This window comes from Balaenoptera borealis (genome assembly GCF_965194805.1).
Source record: "Balaenoptera borealis genome assembly, chromosome: 1".
Taxonomy (NCBI): domain Eukaryota; kingdom Metazoa; phylum Chordata; class Mammalia; order Artiodactyla; family Balaenopteridae; genus Balaenoptera; species Balaenoptera borealis.
The window spans coordinates 161,525,452-161,538,781 of NC_138860.1; the positions used below are offsets into that span (position 1 = coordinate 161,525,452).

At 37.2% G+C, this 13,330-nt stretch overlaps 1 protein-coding gene across 2 annotated transcripts in view; it reads right to left on the reverse strand.

Moving 5' to 3' along the window:
* Nucleotides 1–335: 335 nt before the first annotated feature.
* ZMPSTE24 (zinc metallopeptidase STE24) overlaps nucleotides 336–13,330 on the reverse strand; it is a 50,162-nt gene continuing 37,167 nt past the window's right edge. The window contains exons 8-10 of one of the 2 annotated variants that reach the window (XM_082388691.1): nucleotides 7,719–7,823; nucleotides 6,064–6,207; nucleotides 336–3,291 (exon numbers count right to left, since the gene is read on the reverse strand). In XM_082388691.1, coding sequence (XP_082244817.1) covers nucleotides 3,067–3,291; nucleotides 6,064–6,207; nucleotides 7,719–7,823 — 474 coding nt within the window. In that variant the 3' untranslated portion in view covers nucleotides 336–3,066. Of the gene's footprint in view, nucleotides 3,292–6,063; nucleotides 6,208–7,718; nucleotides 7,824–8,878; nucleotides 9,004–13,330 lie in introns of those variants that run through there. The other variant, XM_082388692.1, reaches the window with a different exon arrangement.

The following is a 13,330-nucleotide window of genomic DNA, read 5'->3' on the forward strand; positions in this document are numbered from 1 at the left end:
GGGAATGGGGAAGGAATGATTCTGAATGACACTTCTGAGGAAACATCAGCAAGAACCAGTGACACTCTGGGGTGGAGCAGGAGAAAGGCACTGAAGAGGACTCCGAGTGAGGTGCAGTGATGGTCCTGCTGCCACTCGGCACTCAGGCCGTTCCTTCACACTACTCTTGACGTAGTGGGTTGGCCAAAAGGTTCATTCTGTTTTTTCCGTAAGATGGCTCTAGTAGCACTTAGTTGTCTTTAACTTCATTCAAAACAATTTTGTTAGATTGTATGTGACAGAGCTGCAGCCCTGTCATATCAGCGTGCATTTAAAAAAAGACTTATCAAAGTTGGTGAATTTTTATGTAGCCATTTTAATATTGAAGATGGAAGAAAAAAAGCAACATTTTCAGCATATTATGCTTTATTATTTCAAGAAAGGTAAAAACGCAACCGAAATGCAAAAAAAAAGATTTGTGCAGTGTATGGAGAAGGTGCTGTGACTGATCGAACGTGTCAAAAGTGGTTTGCGAGGTTTCGTGCTGGAGATTTCTCGGTGGACGATGCTCCACAGCCGGGTAGACCAGTTGAAGTTGACAGCGATCAAATCAAGACATTAATTGAGAACAATCAACGTTATACCACGCGGGAGATAGCCGACATACTCAAAATACCCAAATCAAGCACTGAAAATCATTTGCTCCAGCTTGGTTATGTTAATCGCTTTGATATTTGGGCTCCAAGTAAGTTAAGCGAAATAAAACTTCTTGACCATATTTCCACATGCGATTCTCTACTTAAATGTAATGAAAAGTTCCATTTTTAAAACAAATTGTGACGGGCGATGAAAAGTGGATACTGTACAACAGTGTGGAATGGAAGAGATCGCGGGGCAAGCGAAATGAACCACCACCAACCACACCAAAGGCCGGTCTTCAGCCAAAGAAGGTGATGTTGTGTATATGGTGGGATTGGAAGGGAGTCCTCTATTATGAGCTCCTTTCAGAAAACCAAACGATTAATTCCAACAAGTACTGCTCCCAATTAGCCCAACTGAAAGCAGCACTCAATGAGAAAAGTGTCCAGAATTAGTCAACAGAAAACGCATCATCTTCCATCAGGATAATGCAAGGCCGCGTGTTTCCTTGATGACCAGGCAAAACTGTTATAGCTTGGATGGGAAGTTCTGATTCATCCACCGTATTCACCAGACATTGCACCTTCAGATTTCCATTTATTTTGGTCTTTACAAAATTCTCTTAATGGAAAAAATTTCAATTCCCTGGAAGACTGTAAAAGGCACCTGGAACAGTTCTTTGCTCAAAAAGATAAAACGTTTTGGGAAGACGGAATTATGAAGTTGCCTGAAAAATGGCAGAAGGTAGTGGAACAAAAGGGCGAATACAGTGTTCAATAAAGTTCTTGGTGAAAGTGAAAAATGTGTCTTTTATTTTTACTTAAAAACCAAAGGCACTTTTTGGCCAACCCAGTACTAGCACTTGGTTCCTCTAGGGTAATAGACATATATCTACTAGGTAACAAATGACAGACAAATTTTGTCAAATTAAAGACAAAGAACATCAATATGCATTGGCAATTTTTAATGTTTCACTTGTGCAGAGCTGAACTTTGTATTTAAAGGCACGGAAGGAAGGAAAGGCAGTTATCACAGCATGAGTTCACAGATGAAAGATGCTGGATCAAACCATAGCACTGTTCCTCTTTAGCCTTAGGAAAATAAATAATGCGTTACTAAACTAGATGTTTATTTTTATTGTATTTCCATGTAAAGACATCACCCAAATATCAGCTGAGCAAAAGACTTTCTGGCCATATACCAAGCATGCACAGTTGATCCCACTTTGGAATAAATGCCCAGAAGATACACATCACCAGCGGGTGGGAGCTCTAGGCACAAAGTTGGGTCTCATTCAGAAAGTGGACAGAGATTTGAATCAGTCAAACATGCAGCTTCAAAAACTGGAAATCTTTCATGACATTTATTTTGAAAATAAAAATTGTCTGCATATCAAGAACTATAATTTTCTAAAATGGAATCAGGCCTGATTAAATAGCACTTATGACCTACTGATAAAAATTAGAAAAATAAAAACAGAAACTCTTCTGTCCTTGAAAGAGATAGAAAATTATATTTTTTCCTGTAACATCATAGAAGAATCATCAGTATTTCAATCTTATATCTCTTAAAATGTCATTTCTTCTTCTTTCCACATTCTCCCACTTTTAAAATAGCAAAGCCTGTTCAACATGGCAATTTCTGCTAAGTAAAAGGATGCACTGTTTATTGAATACAAGAGTATGAATGAGAAAAAGCTGAATGTTTAGAAAAATACTCGTTTACCCCTAATGGGATCATACCCACCAGGTGGAAAGAAAGAGAAAGACTTTCTTAAAAACAAAACCAAAACCCAGTGATTTAAAACATTCTGCACATAATTTCTGATTTCAAAGCATTATTAGAAATTCCTGATCAGTGTATAGCAAGAGAGGGAACAGAGAAATTTGATAGAACAGGAGAGAGCATATTTCTAACTACTTTCATTTACAAAACATCAGCCTTACCAATTATTATCTTTCTTCCTTATTTAAAACACTGATTAGCCAGCTTAAATCATAACAGCATGAAAGTAAAAATAAGTCTCAACTTAGGTATGAGCACAGTGATTCAGGACCACTGTTTCTGTCTTACAGAGAGGATTCAGAGGTGGTGTTCCCTTTTAAACATATGCCCCCAAACCCCTTATATGCAGGTTCCATATAAGCATGTAAATAAAACAAGTTCTGTATTTTCTCAAGTAATTTTACAAGTTGATGGTAAACTAGATTTTAAAGATAAAACTATGCCTTTAAAAACATGAAGCCTCAAAATTTCATCCAGTGTTTTCTTTAAGAAATGGATTATTAAAATCATTTTTGAAATGAGATATTAAATGTATTTAAATCTTGGCTTTTCCATACTTAATAATTTTTCTTAAAAAAAAAACGTTTAAAAACATCAAGAGCCAGAACATGCTGCCAGGACAGAAATAATCAGAAATGTCTTCAGTTGCAGACCTTGGGCAACTCAGTCCTGTTTTGAATTTTTCAAAGCCTGAAGTCTCTCTAGTAGTGGAGGATGAGAATAATGCCACATAGAAAACAACCAGTCAGAAACAGGGAAACCCAAGTTATCTTTGTTTAGTTTGATTAAAGCAGAATATAAGTCTTTAGCCTTCCCAAGTTTCTTGGCAAATGCATCAGCTTGAAATTCAAATCTGCGGCTTAGGACTGTTAGGCAAAAAGAAAGTACCTGAAAAAGTAAATAAAAGTGTTTTAACCACTGCTCCCCTCTTTGTTGTCACTAAAGGTTTCATGAGCCAAAACTGTAGAGGAAGTTTGGCTCAGGATAAGAGAAACAGCAGGCCAAAAGAAAGATCACTCATATTTAGGGGACCCAGGGTGGGGGAATTATTAAAAATTGAGCCTTTTCCCCCCAAGCCAACAGACCAGAAACAGATATATATCCAAAGGAATGTCAGTCTTAACAAAGAAATACTAATATTTGAGAACCTGCCATGTGCTGGGCACTGAATTGACACTTTACATATTCTCCAACAATCCTACAAGGTAATTACTCTTACTCCTGTTTTACGGATGTGGAAGGTGTATCTCAGAGAGATGAGATAACTTGCTAGTAGTCACACTGCTAGAAGGTGGCAGTGCTGAAATTCTTGATGATTCCAAAGCCCATGGACACTACCTTCCTCAGATACAGGTAAGATGTGGTGATTTATATTCAGACTCTTTTTTTTCTTTTTTAAAAAAATTCTTGCTCACTTATCCACCTTTAAATGATAACTGAGAACATTCTAATATATATATGTGTGTGTACACGCACACACACATATATATATACTATAGTCACTAATGACAATCTCAAAATAGAATTTTCTAAAGGTTCTGAGCTATGGTAGCTTCATCAGAATAAATGTTCAGTCCCTGAAGGTGACAACTATGAAGAGGACAAATTTCATCCGAAAATATAAATTTTGAGGGAAAAGTAATTTATTTGCATATTGAAGTATTACAGGTTGAATGACATGATGTCTATTTCTTACCTTAAAATATGTCAGCAATAAAAAAAAAAAAGTTTAAAAAGTCTCTCCTCTGTACCTCTTATTGCCCCTAGCAGATATAGAGTTTCAACATAAAGTCTGGGAGTTCCTGATACCTTCTTAGATATGTTCAAAGCTAATATCTGAATTCTACCTGAAATTTCTTTCCAAATCTTGAATGTACTTTTTGGGACAGAATCATTAACTAGTATCTACCTATCTATCTATCTATCTATCTATCTATCTATCTATCTATCTCCTAATTTCAAGTGTCCCAGGCTAACTGTTCCCTGAATCTCACTATAAGACATAAATAGAAACATAAGCAGATACTAACCTATACCTACCTAACCTATACATACCTAGGTTTCCAAGCTCTTCTTGATGGGGCAATTTCCCCATTTTCCAGGAAAATATGTCTTTCCTATCATGACCTCTTAAATGCTGACATTAAACGTAAGATTTTCTGTTTAAATATTTAGTCTTTTTGAAATGAATCTCCGGGGCTCACCAAGGTTTTTAAAACAGTTGCTAATATCTCACATTTCAAATTACTCTAATACCCCACAATTTACTTAGATATTTTTGAAGTGAACTCAACTACTCAATATAAGGAGACAAAGACAAAAACTGAGAGGCCAAATTAGATGCCCAAAGGAGAACCACTAACGTTACTGGTGCCTTACTTATAAGAGGACGCTTATACTCAGTCAGAATCTAGTAACTTTTACTTAATGAGTTTGATTATCTGATTTCCCAGTCTATGATTGGTTGAAGAAGAAAATTATAAACAGATAATGACCATAACAGAAAGTTACACTGATATTAGCAGGGATTATCAGCCTGACAGTGAGTGAAGAGATAAGAAAATTAAACAAATAAATAAACAAACAAACAGCATAACTGCTTAAAGAGCAAAGCAGTCTGGGGCATTTCATACATATAGCTCAGTGTCCTTAAGGCATTCCTGAATTGTGACTGAAGACAGACATGACAATTACCACTATAAGGTGTTCTATAACCTCTTTAAGAAGTAAGAGTCTGTATACAGCATTTTATAAATATTCTCAACAAAAGGTAAAATAAAAAATTAAAACATTTAGAATTTAAAGATAATAAATCTCAGTTCTCTGGAAAATGAATGTAGATTCTGTGGACAGGGCTATACAAACATGATCTATTCCTCTCCATTTTTCTTTGCTGGTGCCTTACACCCCAGCCCACCCCCACCTTTTACGGAGAAAGTTAAAACCTTAACTCTACAACCTGTCCCAAGAAAGAATTCTTCTGAATGGAGACATCTCAAGATCCCCGATACTATTTCTTGGCTTAATGTGGAAGCCTAATCAATTAGTATCAGGACATGTTGCCATCACTGGATTTATTCATATACAGTCTCATTAATCTATGTCTTATCACATATACGGAGTCCCGCTACTGAGTGGTTCTTAAACTACACTTATCATAAAACACCCAATTCTGATTCAGAGGGTCTGGGGTGGGATGCTAAGGCTATTATGAATCAGGTGGTCAGGGAATGCAATCAGAGGAATACTGTCATACAGCCTCCCTTATCCAGTCATACTTACACTCAATTATTATTTGCTTTGTCCCCTCACACACAGAAGATTTTCACCCAAGCACTGGTGAATATGTGGTCTAGGACATAGCATTCCAATAGTTAATCTCCATCTACCAAGTCTCTAGGTACCTGTTATATCAAGGTTTTCACCACTAAAGTCTAATTCTCCACTTTTTTTTTTCCCCTAACAGTATGCAAGCACTTATTATTTGGGATTGGGTTTTTCTGCTACTTTCTTATACTAGCTAGTATATCAAGGGACTAAAACTTTGTTTCATCTGCTTGTTAAAACTATAGTTTTGTTTTGTTTTTTCACTACCCTAAAGGTTCTAGATTTGAAATAGACAAGGGCATATGTGAGATAATTTTAAAGAGTATACATTACCTCATTATAAGGTGAAAAAATAAACTGGAAGATGATCAATAGTCCAATTAGAGTGGGTTGGCTGTCATAAAAACCAAATGCAACAAAAAGTTCCTTTCGACCAATTAATACAGCAAACAAGAAAAAACACAGGAAAGAATTCATCTAGAAAGAAGGATACAAAATTTCTAAGTTATTTCTAAGCTGATTTCACTGTGGGATCAGTAGAACAAGACATCATGATGTGACTTTAAGAATGATGTTAGTGTAACCACAGAAAAAGTTATTTAGGTAGTTTTATAGTTTTACTTTTATTCTAGAAGGAGAGAGGGCCTGAGTTGAGGATATATATACTAATTCATTGTTAGTGGACAAATAATGGTTTAGCTGGATGATTAGGGCCTTGGAGCAAACTAGTGGATGGCTAACAAGAAGATCTGGAAAGAGGTATGTGGTAAAACTTCCAAAATTAGCCCAGAGTATGATAATACTCGGATCTAACGTGAATGTTCACCAAAAGCGTTCCACGGTAGAGGAGGCCCTCTCAGTGATCAGGTGGAGAAGATACCTGCTCTGTGGATGTTAGCCAGCTTCTTTCCCTAGCCACTCTAGGACTTGGTCAAGGGCTCATGAACAGAGTGGCTATGGTGATAGGGATGGAGTCAATGCATTAATCAACAACACAGACATCCCCCCACTGGCTCTTGCTGAGTGTCCAATTTTTCAGAAGAGGCAATCAACCCCAGCCCTGATGAGGTACCTCAGGGACCAGCCCACCACCCTCATGGTAGGCTGATTCTATTGGACCCCTTCCTTCATGAAAGGAGCAGTGATTTTCCTTATTAAACTGAATAACTTACATTAAACTTGGATTTGGACTTATTTAATGTCTTACTCACTGCCATGTATCCGTACAACATAGCTTCCAGCCAAGGAATTCATTTTTATACCTATAGATGTAAGGCAACAGGAAGGTACGTACAGGAGTACACAAGTCTTCCCATATAATCCATCACCCAGAACCAGCTGGCCTTTTAGAAAGGTACAAGGACCCATTTAAGACTCAGTTGAGGCCATAGATGCTCAGAACCAGTCAACAAAACACAGTGCTACTTCACTTAGAGCCTTAAAACTGTGGTCACTCTGTTGGTTTAGTGGTATTAATACCCAGGAGTATTACAGAAATTATTATCTTCTTTATATTTACTACCTTTTCCAATTTTTTTTCGATGGGTATCTAATGACTTTTTTAAAAGAGAAAAGATGTTCTTTAAAAAGTATTTTAATGTCCAAGTTATCTGGGCTCACTCCTTTTGATCGTCACAGCTCCTTAGCTGAGCGACTCAGGAGGTGGCGATGATGATGATGATGATAGCAACAATAAATACTTATATAGTACTTACCATATTCCAGGTACTACTCCAAACTCTTTACATGTATTAACTCATTTAATTCTTACATCAGTCCTATGAGATATCATCACTCAATAAGGGAATGGAGGCAGAGAGAGGCTCAGGAACTTGCCTGAGGTCACACAGGTAGTAAGTCAGGGAGCCGTGATGTGAAGCCTGGCTACAGAGTCTGTCTTAACCTCTCTACCATATGAACTCTCATGCCTGCTATATTTATAATTTGACTATCCTGCCATAAAAAGAGAATTGTCACTCCAAACTTACCTGGCTAATAATGATATTTTTGACTGTGTGTCCCAACTTCCAGTGCCCCAGTTCATGGCCTAGCACAGCAAGCACTTCCTCATTTTTACATCCTTGTATCTTATTCTGAATTGAAGAACAAATTGAAAATAAATTATCAACAAACGTCAAAAAGTTTATACCTTTTAACCCAGAAAGAGCCCTTCTTAGATTCTAACTTAAGAAAACAATCGGACTTTTGTGCAGAACTGTTCATTCACTTAACAAAACATTCCCTGAACCACTCCACATTAAACACCGGGTTAAGCTAGAACACAGAATCATGAACAAGACAGACATATTCTGACTTCATGAGTCTACTTTAGATTAGAAAAAGTATAAATCTTTATCAATAGGACAAGAGTTAAATAAATCATGACACAGTCATGTGACAGCCGTATTATAAACCCATTAGAAATTTTGCTTTCAAAGATTATGTTGCACTATGGGAAACTGCTCATGATAGTGCCAAATAACATTTATGTTATACATCCACTAGATGTTTTCAAAGATTACGTTCTGACATGGGAAAATGGTTCATTAGGTGAAGAAAGCAGGAAACAAAACCAAAAATATATAGTATGATTCCAATTATGAAAAAATGCAAATGTGTATGTAAAAATACACAAATATAGAAAACAGACTGAAAGTATATCAAAATGTCAACAATAGTTTTTCTATATGGTAGAATTACAGTGATGTTTATTTCATATTTTTCCTATTTTCCAAATTATCTACTAATAAGCACGTATCACTTATGACCTCCAAAAACACCAGGAAATGCTATTTAAAAAACTGAGACTTCCAAGCTAAGATGGCAGAGGGAACATTCACAACTAATTTTATTCCCTCTAAAAACTCCAGTAAAACTACAATCAAGAGTTGTTTTTTTTTAAGATATAAACCCACAAGGATAGGGAAAACAGGTGAGGTGGCAATAGCAACAACATTTTGGAAGCAGGAAAGCAGACAAATGATAATGGACTAGGCAGGCCAAAGAAAATTACATCATAAGCTAGCAGTGGAGAAAAGAGAACCAGCCTGATTTACACTGGCTGAGAACACTGATTAACACTGAGAGTCTTTAAAGGGCTCAAGAACAAACAGTACCAGGTAATTCTGGAACTGGGGAACAGGAGGTGGTGGCTGAAATAAGAATTGAGAGCTGTTTGAGAAATGGTTAAAGCTCCAGATTCCTTCTCCAACTCCACACCAAAAGGCAATTGCTCCTCCCTCGTTCTGGCAAAAGCCTGAAAGCTCATTCTCCCTGGATAGGGCAAAAGAAAAGGACACTTCAACTGGGAGTTCGACATAGTTGAGGGCCTGGGTACACTAGCAACAGACCATGTATTTGCTTACCTAATGGTATGGTACACTGAACACTGAGAACTCCCTCTCCCAAACTAGTCCTCTCCCCATACCTGGCTCCCAGATAACTACCCACCAGGCAAAAGATTAGAAGAGTACTCCCTGGGAACTGACCATTCTACCAGGAAAGACCTGAAGATACTAACAGCAGGTATTCCTCAACTACAAGCACACCCAAGCCAAGCTACAGTGAAGCTCAAAGTTGATAAGCCTTATCTATAGGCTCAGAGATTCCAATCAGGTTTTCAGTTCCATTCCTTTACTAAGGAGTACAGGAACAAGGATTATCAGGATTATCAGGTATACATCTGTTAAGATGGAAGACCAGATACAGAAAAAATGCAGTATGGAAGAAACAGAAATTATAGAAGGAGAAAATTCAGAGATAAGATATTACATTCGTGGAAAAACAGAGGATACTGTAAAAATGGGAAATTCAGAGAAAAATAAATCTTGAAAATTAAAGCTTAATAGAATGATTGGAAGGACTTCCTTGGTGGCACAGTGGTTAAGAATCCGCCTGCCAATGCAGGGGACACGGATTCGAGCCCTAGTCTGGGAAGATCCCACATGCTGTGGAGCAACTAAGCCTGTGCACCACAACTAATGAGCCTGCACTCTAGAGCCCGCGAGCCACAACTACTGAAGCCCATGCGCCTAGAGCCTGTGCTCCGCAACAAGAGAAGCCACCACAATAAGAAGCCCGCACACAGCAAGGAAGACCCAATGCAACCAAAAATAAATAAATTTATAAAAAAAAAAAAAAAGATTGGGAGATGATGGAATCTCCCAGAAAATAGAAGAAATAAAGAAATGGAAAAGCAGGGGAGAAAAGCTAAGAAAGTTCAATATAAGGAAGCCAACATTCAAATAATAGGAACTCTGAAAAGAGAGAATAAAAAAATGGAGAGGAGAAAATCATCAACAAAACAATTCCAGAAAGTTTCCTAGAACCAAAGAACCTCAATTTCCAAATTAAAAGGGCCCAATGCATACCCAGCACAATGGGAAAAAACAGACCCACTATGTTGTACATTTGAAACTAATATAATATTGCAAATCAACTATACTTCAATTTAAAAAAAAGGCTCACAACAAGGCATGTGAAATTTCAGAACACAGAGAAAGGATCCAACAATTTTCTAGAAGCGTAAAAATTAAGGTAACATACTAAGGATAAGTAAACTGAATGGTTTCAGACACCTCACCAGCAACATTGAAATCAAGAAGACAATGGAGAGAGTTCCCTGGTGGCCTAGTGGTTAGGATTCCGGGCTTTCATTGTTGCAGCCCAAGTTCAATCCCTGGTAGGGGAACTGAGATCCCACAAGCTGTGTGGCACGTCCAAAAAAATTAATTAATTAATTTTTAAAAATAAAAATAAAGCAATTAAAAAAAAAAGATGATGGAACAATGCCTTCACGATCTTGAAGAAAAAGTATTTCCAATCTAGAAATCTAAACCCCAGTCAAAGTGACAGAATAAAATGTGACAGAAAAGTGAAGGCATTTTGATGCAAGAACTCAAAAACTTTACTATGCAGTCTTTCTCAGGAAGGTACTGGATTGAGGATGTTCTTTACCAAAATGAAGGAGTAAATTAAGGAACAAAAAGTCATGGAGGGCTTCCCTGGTGGCACAGTGGTTGAGAATCTGCCTGCTAATGCAGGGGACACGGGTTCCAGCCCTGGTCTGGGAAGATCCCACATGCTGTGGAGCAGCTGGGCCCGTGAGCCACAACTACTGAGCCTGCGCGTCTGGAGCCTGTGCTCCGCAACAAGAGAGGCCACAACAGTGAGAGGCCCGCGCACCATGATGAAGAGTGGCCCCCGCTTGTCGCAACTAGAGAAAGCCCTCGCACAGAAATGAAGACCCAACATAGCAGTCAATCAATCAATCAATAAAATCTTTAAAAAAAAAAAAAAAAGGATACAAATTAAAAAAAAAAAAAAAAAGTCATGGAATACAGAACACAGGAGACCCAATGCAGGAGAGAAGTGAAGGAAATCTCTAATGGTAAAGGGCAACCTCAGAATGACATCTATACACCAGCTAGAGAGGGTAACCCATCCAGATTTGAACAGTGTGGCTCGAAAGAAAATCTGTTGAGGGCTGCCATGATCACACTCTCAGTCACCACACCATCTTTTTAACTTGAAGAAACTAGCAGAAGACGTACACTATCAAGAGAACACAGCAAATCAACATGGAATCAAGGATGAGCACAAGGGAAGTCCAGTATGAGAGCTGAAGAGCAGGGCTTCAGAGAAACCACCCCAAAGAAAGAAAACAGAGATCTCTCTCGGGGTGTGGCAGGGGTGAGGGGGACTAAAACTAATAAGGTAAATGATGCAATTAAACTTGAGGAAATTATACTGAAAGACAGCAGAAGTCATGAGAAGAATTAGCAAAAAGATAAAAGGAAAACTAAGCACACTTTAAAAAAAAAGCAATTATTAAGCAAGAGGGAAAAAAGGTAAGGCATGCTCAGCAGTGAGTAGGTACAATGCTGTTTTACAATAATGTTTACAAAAATGTTTTGCTTCTGATTAAACCAAGAACTGTAACAGGGACTATATTGCAAGAATTGAGGGAAAGGAGGAGCAGAGCGGATGTTAGGACAAGAGCTAAATGCTCATCTACCGTAAGTGAAAGTCAAGAGATACAGTGTCAGGGACTTCGCTGGCGGTCCAGTGGTTAAGACTCTGCACTTCCACTGCAGGGGGCGCAGGGTGGATCCCTGGTTGGGGAAACTAAGATGTCACATGCCGTGTGGTACAGAAAAAAAAAAAAAAAGAGAGAGATAGTGTCAATAAATAATAGTACACATACAATATAGAAAAATGATATGTGTAAATGTCAGAAGAAGCTAAAAGAGTTGCAGTCTTTGGGGAAAGGGACCTGGCAGGACGTGAGCAGCACAGAGAAGCGAGAAACATGAAACTGCTATATTTTATTATATGCTTTTTTTGTACTCTGAACTTTTAAACAATATGTTTGTGTTACTTTAATAAAGTAAAATTTAATGTTAAAATTTATTGGAGCTCTGCTTCCCTAACTTTATTATAGCCTCTCAAACCAACATTACAAATATATATGTAAATACATACATACACACACACACATACACACACAAATGCATACATATTTTTTCTTCCTTCAACACATATAAAGAATAGTCCAGGAAAGATTAAAAAAGTAACAACAAAGTTGCTAACATTTATTAAACAGTGACTATGTACCAGGTCCTCTGTGCTAAATACTGTATTATAACTCATTTATACATCATAATCACAATATGAGATAAGTACACTTATTACTGCCCTTTAAAGATGAGAAAATCTAGACAACTGATGGGAACATACTGTATAGCACAGGGAACTCTACCTAATGCACTGTGGTAACCTAAATGGGAGGGAGGTCCAAAAGGGAGGGGATATCTGTATGTGTATGGCTGATTCATTTTCTTATGCAGTGGTGGCTAACACAACATTGTAAAGCAATTAATTAATAAAAATTAATTTAAAAAATTAAAAAACTTAAAAAATAAAGAGAAAATCTAGGTACAGAGAAATTAACTAATTTTCCTATGGCCATACAGCCAATAAATAGAAAACCTGGGATGTGAAGCCAAGTAGTCTGATGCCAGAGACCTGTGCTTTCAACTTTCACACAACTATAGACATAAAAGTAAATTATTCAACATTTATCAAATAAACAATTTTTTAGTTAACAGATATGTAATCATTTGCATATTATTATAGTACTGCTTTAAAAATAACTAAACATAGGGAATTCCCTGGTGGTCCAGTGGTTAGGACTCCATGCTTCCACTGCAGGGGGCACAGGTTCGATCCCTGGTCTGGGAACTAAGATCCCGCATGCTGCATAAAAATAAATAAATTAAATAAATAAATAAAATAAAATAACTAAACCTAAATGGTAGGTGGTCATATGAATGATAAAATATAATGTTTACAAAGCCAAATAAAATTCTCACTGTTTATAAACTTTCCAGATTCAATTTAAATAGTGCCAAGACACAATGAACAATTTAATCTTATACACACACTCTCACATGTGCATACCCACATTCACTCACCAACACACACATACTCTGAAAAACATCTAAAAATGCTTAATAAGGTAAAACAAATATCCTTTAAACATACAGTTTAGTTTATTTTAAAGTAAGAAAAAGCCAAAGGTGAGGAGTTGAAATTAACA